This window comes from Lepidochelys kempii, chromosome 24, assembly GCF_965140285.1.
Source record: "Lepidochelys kempii isolate rLepKem1 chromosome 24, rLepKem1.hap1, whole genome shotgun sequence".
Classification (NCBI taxonomy): domain Eukaryota; kingdom Metazoa; phylum Chordata; order Testudines; family Cheloniidae; genus Lepidochelys; species Lepidochelys kempii.
Window position 1 is genome coordinate 8,758,150 of NC_136403.1, and position 19,181 is coordinate 8,777,330.

The 19,181-nt window shown below is 45.4% G+C and overlaps 1 protein-coding gene across 8 annotated transcripts in view; it reads left to right on the forward strand.

The window, feature by feature from the left end:
* Positions 1-18,890, forward strand: part of PI4KB (phosphatidylinositol 4-kinase beta) — a 59,242-nt gene extending 40,352 nt beyond the window's left edge. For 3 of the 8 annotated variants that reach the window (XM_073323376.2, XM_073323377.2, XM_073323378.2), the window contains 9 exons: positions 4,502-4,729; positions 6,360-6,587; positions 7,574-7,683; positions 8,707-8,811; positions 9,544-9,667; positions 9,760-10,025; positions 10,754-10,886; positions 11,439-11,559; positions 15,198-18,890. In XM_073323376.2, coding sequence (XP_073179477.1) covers positions 4,502-4,729; positions 6,360-6,587; positions 7,574-7,683; positions 8,707-8,811; positions 9,544-9,667; positions 9,760-10,025; positions 10,754-10,886; positions 11,439-11,559; positions 15,198-15,379 — 1,497 coding nt within the window. In that variant the 3' untranslated portion in view covers positions 15,380-18,890. Of the gene's footprint in view, positions 1-1,156; positions 4,367-4,501; positions 4,730-6,359; positions 6,588-7,573; positions 7,684-8,706; positions 8,812-9,543; positions 9,668-9,759; positions 10,026-10,753; positions 10,887-11,438; positions 11,560-12,521; positions 13,555-15,197 lie in introns of those variants that run through there. The other 5 variants (XM_073323379.2, XM_073323381.2, XM_073323382.2 and 2 more) reach the window with 3 other exon arrangements.
* The last annotated feature ends 291 nt before the right edge of the window (positions 18,891-19,181 follow it).

Genomic DNA, 19,181 nt, shown 5'->3' on the forward strand with positions numbered 1-19,181 from the left:
CCAGTTATGTCATATTCATAGCATACTTCCTTAAAGCATATGGAGTGCAACGTCACAAATACTTAAATACCTCCAGAGGGTTGTTGGGAAGGTTTAATGTTTGTAAAATGCCTTCAGACCCTTGGATAGAAGGGGCAGTAGAAGAGCAAAAAAAAATCTATATTTTATAGCGATAGTTGTTACCTTCATATCAGTGATTTCAGTTTTATAGTTCTCACATCAATGTTGCCTAAAGCGTGTGAGATCCACTTACAATTTAAATGCCTGTTCTGTAACCTGAAGGGACTCTGTGTGGTGTTGGCTTCTGCCTTTTTCCCTCAGGAGAGAAATCTATTCTTCAGGCTTCACTAACCATGGTTATTCATGTCATGCTTGAACATGGCAGACTTTTATTGTAGCCAATCAGACTCTGCAAACATTTATGTCCTATTTATAAACCAGCTGCAGACACCTGTGCCTAGCTAAATTGCTTAGGTTTTTATACACATGCACATGTATGAGATATGTGGTATTCCTCATAATTAACACTTTTAATCTTGAAACCCAGTGGCAGCGTACAGTTAGCTGGAAGAGTCTAGATGCCCTGTAGAACATCCGTTCTAGTCTATGCATCATTGCTCTGTTTCTGTAAAGACCTACAGCCTGCTTCTTGTGCTACACACCGTCTTTAACTATTGTCTAGCTTTCAGTGCATCAGGTAAGAGTCTCTACCAGTTTAGTAGTGGAAGTGAAAGAACATGTAAGAGATGCTGAGAAACCGGATATAAATGAGATTCTGCTGTGTATTGCTCCGAGACAGCACCTGTGGTGTTGCTAATTTCTGGCACCAGAAAGATATAAACTGAAGGGAGCTCAGAAAAAAGCAAAGAAATGTGGTGAGGGAGACAGGAGGGGGATTGAATTGAGGAAAGACTAAGCGTGAAGTCCGTGTAGCCTGGCTAAGTGGGAGCATAGCAATCTACAAATGTTTTAATACACATGCCAAGCAGCGCGAGAGAGGAATTGCTTACAGTGGACAGGATGGGGATGATATTGGAGACAAGGAAAATATAGATTGAACGTCAGGAGATGCTTTTTGACAATAAGATCTCTTAGATTGTGGAACATAAGAAAGGCCATACTGGGTCAGACCAAAGGTCCATCTAGCCCAGTATCCTGTCTTCTAACAGTGGCCAGTGCCAGGTGCCCCAAAGGGAAGTGGGGAGACCCTCACTGCTTGGGACACGAAAACTAAACTGGGCAAAAGCCCTGGGGAACGGTCAGCCTTCTGTGCCGGCTGAGAGGCTGGAGTAGATAATACTTATGTGAAATTAAAGATGAAAATGACCTACGATTCCATAGGAAAGGCACATGCTTATGAGAGGACAGTTGCTGGAGAAGGTGACCCAAGCACTGCTCCCCAAACCACTCATCCTAACTCCTGAGCAGACCACAGGGCTTGCTCCAGATCAAACCAAAATCACGCTCCCACCCTCACACACACACCACCTGAGCATAGCAAATGCCTTGTTCTGATCCCTGCAAGATAGTGTACTGAGTGACCTTAGGATGCCAGTTATCTGGGCTGTGTTCATAATCGGAGTAAGTTATTCAGCAGCATCCAGACCTAAAATGTCATGGTTTAACTTAGTTGTTTTTTTTAGGGGACGGAGTGATTTTAAAACATCACCAGTTAAATGTGGTGCTGTAGTATCAAGTAAGTGTTTATATTGGCCCAGAGAGTGCTAGAGTGATACTTAACTATGCTGAGAACCTGAATGAAGGAATAAGGTTTCACTTCCACCTCTCTCTGCTTGGCCTCAGAAGTTAGTTTAATGTCATGATCCCATGTAAGGTAAGCTTACTGTTAATTTTCTAATGCTGAAATGCAGGTCTGCATTGGCTTAATTCAATCTGTCGGACCTTTCTGGGGTTCAGTGTCTGTTATATAGAGACATAGCTTAAGGTTGCTGGTACCATTCAAGGTCAGTGACTGTGGATCCAACTGGGTGTTTACATTTTCCAAAATGGCCTCTGTAACAGGACTCAAGGTGGAGATTAATTTTCCGTACTGTGTTGGCACCTCAGCAGAAGAACAAAGTATATCTCAATGAGCTGCTTGGCACGCAGGAACTTAGCAACAATAAACAATAGGGAGGCCATTTTCTGGCAGTTCACGACTGACTGGAGGAGTAGAGGGCCTGAGGTGTCTCCAGAGGTACATAATCCAGACAAACTTCCAGGAAATGTCTATGCAGTGTTGTGTTGGACTCAGGACATTAGAGAGACAAGGTTGGGGAGGTAATATCTTTTATTGGACCTACTTCTGTTGGCAAGAGAGACAAGCTTTCAGGCTTATGTGGAGCTCTTCTAGTGAGAGCCTAGAACTTCTGAGTTCTACTCCTGTCTGACAGTATCTTTGTGCAAGTCACTTCCCTTCTCTCACTCTGCTTCCCTCTTCCTAAAACAGGGATGATGATATGTAACTTTGTAAATGCTTTGAGCTATAGATAAAAAGTGATTTAAGTGCCAAGCATTAGCTCACTTGAGGGGCTGGGGAGCTTAATTGGTTAATGTTTACGAAGCATGTTGTCAAGGAGAAACGTATGAATGAGAAGTATTAAACCATTAAACAGTTAAAAACCAAGAGAATATAGGATGTTGAAGTGATGAGCTGAATTGTGCGTTGCCCTAGATGTATGTACCAGTGCTCTCTTCCTAGCAGATCAAGATTTGGACAGTCCCCTTGAGGAAAGCAGGGTTTCACTCTTGGCTTGCTGTTATGTTTATGCCTCTGAGTTCCATTCATTAATTATCCTATTGGACACAATCATAAATCACTATTGCAGTAACTAGGCTTTATTGAATATCTCAGTAGCGTGTGCAATGCATGAAAGTTTCAATATCCATAAATTATGCTGCTTGATTTTTGTATGTGAAATTATCAGATGCACACACACCAAAGATGAAAATTGACTTGAGCCATGAGGCACAACAAACTTTAAAACAGGAGCAATAATCATAATAAGCAATTGCAGCATTTTGGGGTTTTGGTTGAAAGAGCCCAGAAGATTCTGTGGGAAAAGTGGATGGGTTCAGTGTCATGGATACTTCTGGAGGGTCAGAATATTTGTTTTTAACCAGTTTGCAGCTAGCCCTGCAGTGAGTATGTTAACATCAGTGTGGTGGTCAGGAACAAGAAGGAACTGAGTTATCAGAAGTGTGGAGAGGTAGTTTCTGTATAGTGGACAATGAAATCAGGATGCCAGTCTGAAAGGTAACATACAGACAGGGCGGTTCTACTGTGGATGGGGATTGTTAAAATAGAAGATGGGAGCTACATGATGTAGTTCAGATGTGTGTATGCTAAAGGACCGAACATCGGATGGCGCAGGGTTTTTAAACATTCATTCTATGGCTGGTGGTTGCAATTGATCATGCTGCCGTGGATGCTATGCAAACATTTCCTCCTATCGCAAGGACACCTACGCTTTCTTAGCCAGCGTAGCTTAGTGAGGGAAAGCTGCTGTCTTCAGGAGGGTGACTATTGACTGCTTTATAGAGTCAGGTGCTACACTTACATTGAAGCATGGAAGCTTTTTGATGTGGACTACAGACAAAAACTAAACCCCTCTGCTCTTACAGAGGATGGAAAAGGACATTAATGTTAACTAGATGGCTACTTTTCTTTTTTACCAACTTCACTTAGTCTTTCATAGGTGTTCTGTTATAAATAATTTTTCCTTTGCTCTCTTTGCCCATGCTACATAGCTTTTGCATGTGCATTTCTAGCATGATCGGTGATGGGGGCACTTCACAGCTTTTAATTCTTTGTCTTTAATGGCAAAATTCAACTATAAACTTCTGCCATTTCAAGTTACAGTTCTGCTGCTCAAAATGAGTAGAACAGTGTTTAACCTGTAAAATACAGCAGCCACATTCACAAATATGTTAATGGTTAAAAGGTTTAAGCTGCACTTTAAGCTTGAGGTTTAATCCCACCATAAAATGGTCAGAATTCTGAGAAATATTCCCCAGATTTTGACTTAAAAAAACAACCCAACCTTGACAAAGTAACTGTGTGAGGCTGGTAGAATTAGAGAAAAAGATCTGGGCTCCCTCTAATGGCTCTCTAGGAGTAGAGACTTTACACTGTTGCCAGACGTGTGGTGTTGCACAGATAGATGAGTGAGTGAACAAAAATAACCATGTTAAGTCAGCACCACAATGGGATTGTGGTGTGAAGATTTTTATCCCAGTGGAAATGGCCAGTTTCAAGGTGAGTGAAATGCTCTAGGGAGGTTTTTGTGTTCAGTATACATACTTTTTTGGTGTCCTGTTTTACAGATGATCACCTACTCCTTATATTCACAAGAGCATCAGACAGGTAGTAGAAGCTTCTCTTCCATGTGCAGTTTATCCCAACAATTTCAGACTGACTCCTAATTGTAGAACTGTGGGTTCTTACGCACACAACTGTTGCCTTGTAACTCTCTTCTCCCACTTCCTTAAAACATTTTAGCCTGTCAGACTTGCCCCAGAGAGAGAATTCATCAAATCCCTGATGGCCATTGGAAAGAGACTAGCCATTTTGCCCACCAAAGAGCAGAAGACTCAGCGTCTTATCTCGGAGCTGTCTTTACTTAACCATAAGCTTCCGGCACGCATCTGGCTTCCCACAGCTGGCTTTGACCATCATGTGGTGCGGGTGCCCCACACGCAGGCGGTGGTGCTCAACTCCAAGGACAAGGTAAGAGTGGCCGAGCAAGGAAGATTAGTTCTCTTGAAGCATTGTAAGATTAGCACTTCCCTTAAAAGCTGATTTCAGAGAACCCAACATTAAGAACGTAGCTCACTGCATCTTCTGGATATTAAGCTAAATAAATAATAATTCACCTTCTCTTAACCAGTCATAAATAAGATTCACCTGGCAGGGTCTGTCGTCACCATATGGTACAGAGATGTAGCAGGTAGAGCTGCACATAGCAGGCTTCCCTGCTGTCGTTCTCTGGGCTGCATCACTTGAGAAGGTCAAGGACTCAAGAGACATAGGAAGAGGAGTCCATGCAAGGGTAGCTGGGAGGGGAGAGTCCAGAGAAGGCTTGAGCGAGAGGAAGTTTCCCCCAAAGCTTTCTAATGTTGGGTTTGAAATGTTCCTGGATTCATGTCCCTCTTGGCCACTTTCAAACCCTAGCAACAGCCCTTCAGAAAAAGGGCCAAGTTTAATGGTGGCGTGTGGTTTCAGTGCTGTGTGATAAGGACTGGATTTCAAAGGTGCTGAGCAGCATAACTCCTGTGGAAATAAATGGGACCTGCAGGCATTCAGCATCTGAAAATCCAGCCCAATAATGTCAGAAAAATCGACCAAAAATATTAGGGTAACATTCTTACCTGGGTTATATGTGAGCTACTGGCATCTGGGGCAGAATACAAGGCTACTCTTTTAACGGGTTGTTTCTGCATGGCTTTGAGCTCTCTGGCCCTGATCTTAAGCACACAAGTGCTCCCATTAACTCCAGTGACACTACTCACATGCTTCAAGTTAAGCGTGTACCGATGTGCTTTGCGAGATCAGTGCCAAAATGCTCAGTACCTTGCAGGATTGAGCCCTCCAAGCTCAACGTTTTTTCTTCTGGTGATTGTAAGTTAGTTTTGCATTGATGTGAATGTTACTGATGTCTCTTAAACATCAGAGTAAAATATGCACTTTGGTGCTACTCAGGGTAATTAGCATTTGACCCTAAGCTGGCCTTGTTCCATTTACCTTACTCTGAGCACATGTCCTTGTGCATTAAACAAGCTGAGATACTTCTGGCTTTAAGATATTGCGATATTATTTTATTAGATCCTCTGATTTTCAGTATCAATACAAATGACTATAAACCCCTTCCTTCATTCCTTCTTCATCTGGAATGTAAATTAAAGGTATATTTATTAGTTACATACTTTAATCACCTACCAGTCATGGTACCCCTGAAAATTTTGGAGAGAGCAGCAGGATCTAGGACTCAGAGTCAGGAACTCCCAAATGTGGCACTAACTTGGTCTGTGACACACAAACCTCTGTTTTCCCATTTGTAAAAAGATTTAGCTGATCCCCAGTGTATTTGGAAGACAGCGATTATTATTAGTCACAGGATTATGGTAGCAAGTATGAGCCCTAGTCCTGGACCAAGACTGAGGAACAGGGACCAATCTAAGGATCAGATGAGAGAGCAGGTAGATTGATTAATGTTCAGGGTGGTTTGATGATGGAACGGCTAGATACTGGCCAGTGTTAAAAGTGAACTGCAAAGCAAGAGAGAAATGAAGGACTCAAACCCTGGCCAGTGTAAGTTGTGTAGCCCTGTGTCAGTGACATTTGTTTCCGCTTCCCTCAGGCTCCCTATTTAATCTACGTTGAAGTACTTGAATGTGAAAATTTTGACACCACTAATGTGCCAGCCCGGATCCCAGAGAACCGCATCCGGACCACGAGGTCTGTGGAGAACCTGCCAGAATGTGGGATCACTCATGAGCAGAGGGCCAGCAGCTTCACAACTGTTCCCAACTATGACAACGATGATGAAGCCTGGTCTGTGGATGATATTGGGGAACTGCAGGTGGAGGTGAGGCAGCCAAACTCCCCGTCACTAAGACTAGAAACCCAATGGGGAAAATGAGTCCCAGCCATAGAACTGTGTTCCCTGTTGTAAGGAAGAGGGGACATATGGTGCAGTCTGTTCTCAGAGGGACCTCCCCATCTCAGCCGGCTCCTGTTTTGGTGACTCCTTGCAGCCAAGGAGGCCTGGATGCTGTTCTCTGTGGAATATGCTACCAACACTGAGAGCAGCCAGAGCGGAGTCGCTTGAGTGGAATGCACAAGGGTTTGCCTCTTTGCCATGCTCAGCATGATGCCTCTACAGCTTTGTCTGTAATGTCTTACTCCTTCCCTTTTGGCATGTCCCGCAGTGAGAGAGCACTGAGCTAGCTGCAGCTCGGCAGCATTCTAGAGATAGTTGGTGAACAAGGGGCTTCCCAACCGTGATCGTGGTAGGAGTAGCTGCCTGGCTTGTAAAGGAAAGATGTGTGCAAGAGAATTTCTCTTGTGAGCAGCCTCTTGGGCACTGAAAGCGTTCGTACAATGCAGCACATCCCAGGCACTGAGTGTAAACTGCAATGTGAAATCTGCATCCTAACACATTAAAATGCCGTGGCTTGGAGATCAAAATAGCAAGCCTGCCTGGAGCCCCGGATTGAAATCTTGGCAGGAGAGACTCAGTCATTCATCCCACCAAGGTAGATAATCGAGTGCTGTGCAGTTCACTCTGTGCCTGTTCTTCTCTTTTGGATGAGACCTTAAAAATTGGGCCTGTCTGCTCTGCATGGCTAGTAGGTCCAATGGGACGCTTCTCATAGCCAGGGTTCGCCCTGCTGTTGGACAGTGTGTAAGCTCACCTCCTTCATCCTAGAAGTGGCTGCATTTCAGTGGCTCTGAACATGATTAATGGATCCTTTGGACTGAAAGGTTTATAAATATAACATTTTATCATTTTGCACTAAGGAGAACACTGAGACTTTCTAGTCTGTAACTCAGTCTTGTGTCTCTTTCCAGCTTCCAGAGATGCACACCAACAGCTGTGACAATATTTCCCAGTTCTCCGTGGACAGCATCACCAGCCAAGAGAGCAAAGAGCCTGTGTTCATAGCAGCTGGTGATATTAGGTAACAGTGAGCTTACGTTGTGGGTGGGAGATTTCCCTTACTGTAAAGACCGCAGAGCTGAAGATGGGTTTCACTGTCTTTATTTTAAAACAAGCCTTTGTGTTGGGTGGGGAAGAGTAACACCAGGTATCTCCATTAAAATCTCTGGTGAAAAAGCCCATTAGTCAGTACTCATCTTTCTCACTAGGCCTGAGCATCAGGTGCCCTGTATGTTCCTGGACTGGAGGCAGGTGTGGGCTGAGTAGTGGCTGGGTGTAATGGGATGTGCAGTATGAATTAATTCCAAAGCCTCTTCTAAAGAGATGCACTTATTAGCTGAGTAGTGGGTTCTCTTTCACTTAAGCAAAGCTCAGTGTCAGGTCTGAGTATCTTTGAAAACTAGGAGCAAGACCAAAGTCAAAAGGTCAATTCTTCATCAGGTGAGTCAACTGACCAGTTAGTAGCCATTTGGTGATATACGTGTGGCGTGAGCATGCATGTTACAACAGATCTGAGATCTCGGAAGCTAAATAGGCTTAGGCAAGGTCAGTACTTGAATGCACAATCTCCAAGGGAAACATGAAGTACTACAAGAGCTGGAATTGATGGAGTTCTTCTTTTGAGAGAGCAGCCTCTTAGCTCGCTTTAGGGGTTGCAGCGTTGCTGAAAATTGACTCACTTGAATGAGACTGAAGACTGCGGTTCTGCCCATGTGTGGTCCCAAAGACTTAGTGGTGTAAGCGCTATTTTCCTAATTTGAAGGAGTAAATTCAGCCCATGGAAAATCAACCTCTGCTGTTTCCGTTAGATACAGCATTTTTCTTCATCCCCTACCTTAAGCTGTTTAACAGTGCAACAACCCTACACAGCTGTTATGTTCCACTCCAAAATGGGGTTTGCAGGTCAGTGATGGGTGACGTGATCCCTGACAATACAAATTTTGTAAGTGCTTTGGGCTAACGTGTGTATGATGGCATTGGATTGTCACTGAAACCTCTCTTTTGGGGAAAGCAGACTTGCGTTTTTAATGACTTTACTTTCTAGACGGCGCCTCTCGGAGCAGCTTGCACACACCCCGACAGCTTTCAGGAGAGACCCTGAGGATCCATCTGCTGTTGCCCTGAAGGAGCCCTGGCAGGAGAAAGTCAGGTATGAGTGAAGGAGGTGGGGTACAATGGAAAGCTGAATTGCCCCCATTCCTGTAATAGGTCCGTGTTGAAATCCCAGCTTCGTCTCTGTGGAATAGCTTCCCTTGTGGCTGCCTGTGCTGATTTGCTCTGTAAGTAAATGTGGAGCCTCGGCTTTGGGCACCGATTGCCTTTAGGGAGCAAATATTGACTCAGATTCAATATTTCCAAAACAAAAGGTCTCCATACACAGCAGTGATTGATTTAGGCTCTGTGTTCCAGGGTGCTCTGAGTCCCGCAAGTTTGGTGCTTGGCTTATTCTTTTGGAGGGGGTACGATTGTGGATGGGAGGGGAAGTGATAGAAAAGGGCCTTATTTCCTTCCAGTGCTGCTTAATTCCTCCTGCTGTACAGTTTGGCATCTTCTCTGCTTGTTTAACACTTATCTATGGCACTTTTGTCAATGCTGTATAAACATAATAAACGACTGTCCCGGCTCCAAGAACTGACAGTCCTAAAGCCCCGAGTCAACAAAATACTGAAGACTATCCCTGTTTAGCAAAGCATTTAAGCACATGCTAGCAGTGAAAGAGAAACATCCTGAGTCTAGAAATTCTTGAATCAAAATCCATCTCTTGGTACTGCCTTATAGCTGCTGTCTTGTTACTATGCTGTTGTGCTAGGCTCTTTCCAGAGATGCCCTGAAGGAGGCAGAGGCTCTCCTCTCTCTTTAACTCTTCGTGATTTCCCCACAGGCGGATCAGGGAAGGCTCCCCTTATGGCCATCTTCCAAACTGGCGCCTCCTCTCGGTGATTGTCAAATGCGGAGATGACCTCAGGCAAGAGTTGCTAGCATTCCAGGTCCTTAAACAACTGCAGGTAGGAAAGAGCAAGACCCCTCCCACTAGTGCTGTGGGTCCGTAAACGCAGCCCATTGGTGCGTTTGACTCACAAATCTCTTTCTCTTTCAGTCTATTTGGGAGCAGGAACGCGTGCCCTTGTGGATCAAGCCATACAAAATCCTCGTCATCTCTGCAGACAGCGGCATGATCGAGCCAGTCGTCAACGCAGTGTCCATCCACCAAGTCAAGAAACAATCCCAGCTCTCGCTGCTGGACTACTTCCTCCAGGAGCATGGCAACTACACGACCGAAGCATTTCTGACGGCCCAGAGGAATTTTGTGCAGAGCTGTGCTGGATACTGCCTGGTGTGCTATCTGCTACAGGTCAAAGACAGGTGGGCCCTGTGTGTTGGAGTGAAGAGGCTGTAGTCTGAGCACACAGAATTTCCTTGCCCACCGGGCCTTGGGACCAACCACTGGGGGGCGGCAATCAGGGAATTGCTGTCTTGAGGCTTGCCCCTTAGAGAAGTGTATTAAACCCCCCAAAGGGGGTAGTAAGGTTTCCAAAATTGCATCCATTACTCAAGATGCCACTTACCTCATTCCGTGTCTTCCCCACCAGCAGGGAATCCCTGAGAGCAGAGGCATCCTCTCATGGTGCTTGCTTGGGAATCAGAACAGTGGGAAGTGGCTGGTATATGACCATAGGGGAACCTGAAATTTGAGTAGTGGGAGTTCGTTTGTGTTGAAGCCATGCTGCTTGGAGCATTTGCTGTGTAATTGCAGGGCTGTTTTGTAAGCAATAAACCCTCATATGTGTACCTAGTTAAAATGTTATTTTTTGGTAGTGTTGTACAAGAGGCAGAGAAAAGAGGCAAGCAGAGAAAATTTGCAGCCCCGTGTGCACTTGGCATTAACAGGAGATGCTGCTGGCTTAAACTGAAGCCAGTACCTATTTGCTTTGTCAGTGCTCAAGCAGTTGCTCCTCCGCATTTGGTGAGGACTTCATAGCTCTTTACTCTGTGGGTGCGTGGTTCTCCGGCTCCAAGTGACTGGGAGGGAGATGGCGTCTGAAATATGAGCTTGTTGACAGTTTTCTCTCTCGTTCTCTTTCCCCTTCAAGGCACAATGGCAATATATTGCTGGATGCAGATGGACACATCATCCATATAGATTTTGGGTTCATTCTCTCCAGTTCCCCCAGGAACCTTGGCTTCGAGACGTCTGCCTTCAAGCTCACGTCGGAGTTCGTTGATGTAAGTGAGCTATAGCTAAATTCTGCCAGGAAGGGAAAGGGTCTTGTGGTTTGGGGCACAAGATCAGGAGCCAGGAAACCTGAGTTCTGTTCCCAGATTTGGAAGGGAGTGTGGTCTAGTGATTAGAGCAGGGGACGGGCACACCAGACTCTTGGGTTCTCTTCCATACACACTTTCTCTGTGATCTTGGACAAATCCCTTCTTCTCTGTGTATCAGTTTCCCCATTTGTACAAGAGGGATGATCCCTATTTCTTGGTGAAGAGTAGTTATGAGAATTGTAATTGATTTCTGCAAAGTATTCAAATGAGGGGCATTATAGAAGAGTTAATTCTTATTCCTAAAGAACTCTCAGATCCTAGGAAGAAAGTTGATATAGAAGAGCAAAGTCTTACCATAAAATTAGATCCTTCAAATAAATGTGCCTTTTAAATAATTCCTGGTGTGCTTTTCCAGCTGTCTTTGCTGGCAGGGCTGCTGTTGGAATTTCCTCTCTACGGAACGCTTTTGGCATGTCACTAGAACCCGTGCTCACTGTCTGATCTGCTTTCCAGGTCATGGGCGGTCTGGATGGTGATATGTTTAACTACTACAAGATGCTGATGCTGCAAGGCCTCATCGCTGCCCGAAAGCACATGGATAAAGTCGTCCAGATTGTGGAGATAATGCAGCAAGGTATGGCACTGCTTTCCAGCCTCATGGCTCCAACCTGCTCTTACACTTGACAGGATACATATGGGCATTTCACACACCTGTGCTGGGAAAGGGGAGACAGCTATGACTAGATGCACAATTTTGCTCCCTGTCTCTGCCCTCCAGATGGTCTTTCTTTTCATTGCGCAGCATTGGGCAAGTGTTCCCAAACAGAAGACGGACATGAAACACCACATGAAAATCTGGCAGTTCTGACGATATTAGTCTCTGGGATCTTCGTGCAAGATCCACATCGGCTGCATGATGCATCCGCATAAGACCATTTGAATTGTAGCGATTTGAATATAAAAGATGGATGGAGGAGGTTTTGTGTAATGGTGAGAGCAGGGGATTGCGACTCAGGTCACCTGGATTCTGTTCTCCGCTCTCCCACTCACTCTGCGTGACTTTGAAAGAGTCATTTAGGGGCCTGATTTTCAGAAGTGCTGAGCAGCACCTGTGAGTCCAGCTTAGGTCAATGGGAGCAGCAAGTGCTGTGACTTAAATTTTCCCTTAAGTGGGATCCCTGCCTCTCTGAAGGCGTTGTGGGGATTAGAGTATAGAAAGCTCTTTAAACTCCTGTGAGGAAAAGAACTAGAGGAGAATTATCATGACACTCCTGAAAGCATTGCATAGAACTAAGCATTCAGTCAAATTGCTAATGCTGGGAAACTGTAGCATGCTTTGATCCTATCTCATTCTGTGTATGTCGTCTAACTCCTATTTAACTACTGTGTGTGTGTGTGGGTTCTATGGAAAGATAAATAGGTTTGGCAGGACCGAGCTTCTGAAGAGCAGGCATCTAGCTTGCTGATCTTGACTCCTTTATTTAAAATGTAATTTGCAACGTTGCCTGCCATGGGGAAAATTGTTTGCCAATCATAATGCTCCTGCGGACACTTGAAGTGTGGAGAGAAGCAAGCCAATAACTGAGTGTGTGTCAGTTTGTCCTCTAGATTGCCAGAGATGTTACGGAGAAAGTCAGCAGAGCCAGGTCCATACGGTAGCGCAGGTCATCTGTGAGTGTCAGGAAGCAGAATAGAACATTCACAGATAAGTTTTCTATTGTATGAGATCTTAAAGGGGCTAGCAGCCCAGTGCTCCCCAACTAGTAGCATATGTACGGGGACTGGCACTCCGAGCTCCCCCCACCCAATCCTCATGAGGGGAACCTCTGTGCAAGGACGGGGGTGGCACTGCTGCCTGCCCTCCATCTAGCTGTGCATGTTCAAACCTGCCATGGGGCTTTGCTTTTTCTTGCATGCACCAGGCAAGGTCCGAGCACAGTGGCAGGTTAGAGCAGCCCCAGTTGCGTGGGATGGGGTAGGCGTTGGCTGGGACAGCTGAGATCTTAGTCTGATAAATGTTCCACTTTATCAACCTCACTGCAGCAGAATTATATTCACTACATTCCCCTTACAGGGCCAGGGAAACTGTCCCTAACGCAAGCATTCAGGGGTTGCATCACCAAACTACAGCTTTGCAGCTGGGATCCTATGGTCAGGTCGTCTAATGGTTAGAGCAGAGAGTATTGGGAATCTGGGTTCTGTTGCCAGCCTGGTCATAAGAGCAGAGGGAAAAGGAAATCAAAAATGTTGTAGATATTGTAACTTTATTTCCCTACTATACTATAACACACTTAGCTACCTAAGTTAGAGGAGTGGAAATAACCATCCAATTTTATACCATGGCACAGTGTAAGGTTGCACCTAGCTGTAAGTGAATTGGGTCTGTTCCCCTTTAAAATTACACAGAGGGCAATAACCAGTGTTAATCTATTTACCGTATATACTCATTCATTAGCCCATTCGTTTATAAGCCGACACCCCAAGATGGATAGGTAAAAATAGTAAAAACTGAATGACCTTTTCATAAGCCGACCCTATATTTCAGGGGGTGGCAAACTTCGGCTCCTGGCCCATCAGGGTAAGCCGCTGGCGGGTTGGGACGTTTTGTTTACCTGGAGTGTTCACAGGCACGGAGTCCCTCAGCTCCCTGTGGCCGCGGTTTACCATTCCCAGCCAATGAGAGCTGCGAACGCACATCCCGCAACTCCCAATGGCTGGGAACGGCGAGCCGCGGCCACAGGGAACTGAGGGGCTCCGTGCCTGCAGATGCTCCAGGTAAACAAAACGACCATGTATTAGATATTCGATTCAATGATTTCATAGAGTTTAAAATCATCACATTTGGTGTAGACCCGTTTATAAGCCGATCCCCACTCTTTGATGCGTCACTTTTTTTACCAAAAATATTCAGCTTATGAACGAGTATATACGGTAATTGTTTTCCTCGATATTAATGTCAGTGTTTTGATGATGTCTACACAGTGCCCTCTCTCTGCATTGTGTTGCAGTCTCTTACTCCTAGTTAGTTCGCAGCTCTCCCTGCGGCATGTAACCAGGCTTGAAGCAGTTCATAGATTCATAAAGGTTAAGGCCAGAAAGGATCATTATGACCACGTAGTCTGGCCCCCTGGAGTCCTCAAACATAGTTACAACCCCAGTACATTAAAAACACCGTTTACCTCCACACACGCCCAGTTACGGGGAGAGTTAAACCTCATTCATCAGCTCTTGCACGTGGACCTCTGCACGCCTGTCTGGCCGCTCAGGCTAGAGCACAGGTAGCAGCAGCCTTGTTGGACCATTTCCAAATGATTTGTTGCTAGTGTGGTTCAACACTTCCTTTGCAGTCCAATAGCCCAGACTGTAAAATCCTCCAGCACCAAGCAAGGATGCTGCACACATACAGAATACCTAGCTGGTAACCCTCGCACTGAATCAGCAGCTCTTCCTCCCTCCCTCCCCTCTCCCGCTGCATTTGGCTGAAGTTGCACGGCAGGGTGAGTTGGGAAGAGCCTGTGTAAGGGTATTGCAGTTCAAAGTCTGTGTGGTGCAGTGGGGGAAGGAAGTGGGGAATAACTCACATTCCTCCACTGGGCACCGGTTTCAAGCATCCACCGAGGTATTCCTCACCTGGCAGAGACTGGCTTTCAACTACAGATCAAGCAGTATTGTGTTGGGATCCAAGGGGGACTTTAAAGTGGTCGCTTAAGAAACAGGGGTGGTTCCTTCATTTGGGCTTTGCCTACTTTCCTGTATTAGAAGCTCTTTAACTAAACTACCTTAAGCACCACTCAGCACACAACCATAACGTTGTGTCAGCCGGTTTGTTAACCCTAGCCTGGACGAGTTAGCCACCCCCAGATGATGGGTGAAAGGTGTGTCCTTGCTTATACTGAGGGCCAGCTCTCTAGCTGCTGTGAATGGCTGCAGTGCCGTTGGAACTAGTGGGGCCAGATTCCCAGCAGGCATATGTCTGTGCAACTCCATTGGAGTTGATGGTGCGACTCCATTTTACACCAGCTGACAATGGGGCCCAATGCTGTGGTTGTGAACGCATGTTCCTGTCACTTCCCAGAACAGACAAGACCTTAAAGGGACCCTCTGTGCAGGTTTACTTGTCATTACTAGATGGCAGTTGCAAAACGTGCCTCCCAAACCAGGCTGCTCTGACTCTCAACTATTCTGTGTAAGTTCTTCCCACTGCTCCAGAATTCGCTGTTAACTCTGCTCCTTGTCTCCTCCTATGTCCCCATCCCCACCCCGACGTGTTAGGTTCTCAGCTGCCCTGTTTCCATGGCTCCAGTACCATCCGCAACCTGAAGGAGCGTTTCCACATGAACATGACGGAGGAGCAGCTGCAGATGCTCATTGAACAGATGGTGGATGGCAGCATGCGGTCAATCACCACCAAGCTCTATGATGGCTTCCAGTACCTCACCAACGGCATCATGTGACAGCTGCGCCCTTGCCACCGACTCAAGGATGGCTTTTGCCGCAGCCACAGTGCCCAGCTGGAGACCTGCCACCTGGCCGAGGGAAAAGGTCTTGCCCCGTGTGGTGAAGGGAGCTGAGCAGTAGCACCTCCCGGGTGCCAGGTTTAACAGACTCGCAAGCCACCACCAACAAAAAACAGTGTTCAGAGAAACAAAATCCACGTGTGAAATTGACTAAAAACAAAAAGGATCATGTGACAACCATTGCGATCACGTTTAATGTGACCGCAGGGTCCAGGCGTTGGTGAGACAAAGCCATCAGCGCTCTGTGGACAACAGAGCATCTGCTAGACACCAGAACCATGTGTACATCAGTTCCTCCCACCTTTATTTCAGTATTATGCCTGTTGATGTCCTGTGAACTCTTCCACAATCTCATAATCGTTTAGGGCCTGGGGTGGAGGGGGCCAAAACCATCCTTCTCCCTGAGTCTGGAATTTGCTGATATTTTGAGCCTTCTGCTAGCTCCACTTGAATGCAGTTGAGGTGAATCCCCATCAGCCCCCAACCCTGCATGTTCCTGTACAGCGTTCTCAGCATTATTTGACTCTCCTGATGTTGGTTTGGCTTTTTTCACCCTTTGCACATTTTAATGTAAGTTTAAGTTGCAAGTTAGACAACAAACGTGTCTTGAGATCATAGGTCACTAGACACAACCCATGTAGCACAGTCTTAACCTTCTGGAGCATAGGGTTATTAGGACTTGGATCTTTTTGTTTCGTTTCATCCACGTCTCTCATAGTCTGGCCATGCAACGGCATGCCCGTCTGTCTGTCTTTGGGCACCTTTTTGACTTTGTTCCACAAATCTGGGGCTGTGAAGCTTTCCCCTGCAATAATATCAGACTTCATACTTCATGGGTTTGTGCCACACTGAATGTCTTGTCCTTGGCTGATGATCCTGGTGATGCAGTAGCCTGGCCCTGAACTCGCACCGCCTTGAACTCAGCAGCGGGGCTGCAAGTTGCTTTGTGTGTGGTATCCGCACAAGGGTTACATTTCCGTGGATGATGAGTTTTTACATCTATCTGGATCGGACCTCTATATGCAGAATGTTCCCCTGGAGGTTATAACCTGTCCCATCCCTCCTCGGTGGTGTACTTTGGCCTGAGCCAAGTTTCATGGCTCCCAGGGAGTGAGGCAAAATGTGGACTGATTTTGCTAGTTTTCTTCCTAGAGTAACTGAAGGCTAGTCTAAACTTATCCATCTTACCTTGCTTATACACCTAGCTAGAGTTCAGGAGATGGGTTGATTTTTAGTTTTGCAGCAAGCAGGGCATAGCTAGTGCCTTTTTTCAGTTTTAAGTAAAGAAGTGATCGTGCTAATTTTTCATCCCCAGAAACAGGTCAAAAGCAGATGCTGACAAGCACAAAGTTATTGCAAAGAACCAGTAGAACACAGCTGTGAAGTTGTAAGGCCAGGCTGTTTGGCTTATAGATCCAGGGCATGGAAATCACTCTAGGCTGGGCTGATTTCATTTTTAAAACTCCCTTTCTGCTACTGTCCAGCTGAAAACATCTGTACTTTATAAAGAGCAACAAGGTTTGATTTGTTGAAGCTTCTCCATTTCTGTGTATTAGTATAACTCTATTCAGACATAAGTCCCTTCCCTTGTCCTCTCTCCCCTCAGTGTATTCAGACTTCTTGCAGCTGCTGATCAGATGGTGGAATCCCCTACTACCTGAGTGTGTGTGATTTGTTACCTCAGTCCTGGTTCTCCCCCATTGACTCCTGTATGTGGACTCTCATGTTAATAGGTGTTTGTTTAGTGCTACTTTGCCATGTTGATTATTTAGCCTTTTTTTTAACTGTATTTTAACATTATGGGATAGAGGTTTCTGGCAGGAAGAGGCAATATTTCCAAGTTTTGCAACCAGAAGTTCAAACCACTGCATATGCTCCTGCAGCCCAACAGATGAGCAGCAACCTAGGCTTCACTGTCTCCCAATTGCAGTTAAAACATACAGGTCGTGGGGAGGCATAATCTTCTGTCACTTCCTGTTCTCAAAACCAGTTATTCTTGTTACCAGTTTGGAAATGGATTGGCAAAATGTAAGTTATGGCTTTTTACTGTCCACTGAAAGAATTATGAAAGGTCTGAAACATTGACTTTGCAAGGAGTGGAGAACGCTTGGGTAGCAATATGCTGATCCTTGCAGGTGGGAATAGAAAAGGACCTAGTGCTAGTTTCATTACCAAAAAAAACACTAACCTAGTTGCTTTTGTCTGTTCGTTCCATTTTTTAATTTTTCCCTTTAAGTTCCTCCTTGTAACTGCTCTTGTGACCCAGCTGTTCCCGGAACAGCCAGCAGGGGCTCGGAAAAGGGGCTGTAGATTTTAGGGAACAATCTGAATTTCTGTGGGAAAGACCCAGCCTTGCAGTGCCAGAGGGGTGGAGCTAGAAATGATAGAATTGTTTGGATGATCAGTGTGTGGGGCGGGGTGGTATCGCTCTAATATAAGGACAAAAAGTAACTATGAATGTTGGAAAAATGAGTGATACTTGTCACATGTTGTAGCTTACAAGCAGATTTGCAGGCTGCTGTGTTGAATGGGGTTACACTTCTGTAATCCACTTGGCAGTGGTAATTTTAACCTCCTTCTATAATCCACTTGGCAGTGAGGGTAGCAATTATTTGTAGGAGCAGCCCATGACATGTTGGTCATTTTGGCTACTACTGAGTTTCAGAGCAGAGAAAGGATCATTTTAAAACTTTGCAATTGCCTTGTTTTTTTGGTGGGGATCACTGGGATTTAACTTTTGGGTCAAATTTAGGCTTAGTTTATTCATTTGTATGTCACTTAGCAGCCTGTTGAATTGTCGGAAAACTGCTTTAGTGGCTAACTTCATGTTTCGGCTCCTGCCGCGACTCAAGCTTGCTTGGCCATAAAAAGCCGTGAACAGACACTTCAAATGACTCCATCTTGCTTTGTAGCTTCCCCCTCTGCATTTATCCTGACCTGGAAGTGAACTGCAACCAAGTTCCCCTTTCATGTAGCAAATGGCATACGGATGCCCAGTGATCAGATGTACTGAGCCCATAGTAGCAGCATTGCTGCAAGTGGCAAATTAGCAAGTGAAATAATGTCCCTGTATACAAATTACCCAACCAGTTGGGTGACTTCTGCAGATTGTTGCTACTTAATCTGGATGGGATCCTTTGGAATGTAGTTTTCATTTTAAATCTTCATGGAGAGTACATTTTAACAGCTAAAAGGGGATGGGCTGCATGACGGCAAGAGGAGAGGGACAAAAATAAGATCCTAATAGGCCATACTAATGGCCTCTCCTTGAGCTGAAGCGAACACCCTTTCTGACAGCTGCTGCTGGCTACACGGGCTGTGTGTGAACCTTTCCATGTGTGGGGACTTTTTATTTTCCTATTCAGTAAGGATGGGCCAAACTCAGAAATAAAATATACAACCAGAACTTGATTTCTAATAAAATGTCCTTTTTTAAAAAAACAGAAAAGCTGGTGCAGAAATTGTTGATTGCGTCTCGTTAAGCCGTCAGCAATTAAGAAAAAGCTTAAAGGGGAAAGCTCTGGTGGGAAAGATTGCTTTGTGTTTCCTACGTATTCCAAGCCTGCCTCTTTCTGTCACACCCCTAGGCTTGCATAAAACAGATTAAATGCATGTAGGTAGAGTTTGACCCCGAAGGATCACTGGGGGCAGATCTTGAACTTAACCGTGGGTTTCAGGACAGATCTAGTTTTTTAAACCTCCTTTGAATACTAATCCTCATTAGAGGATTTCCAAGCAC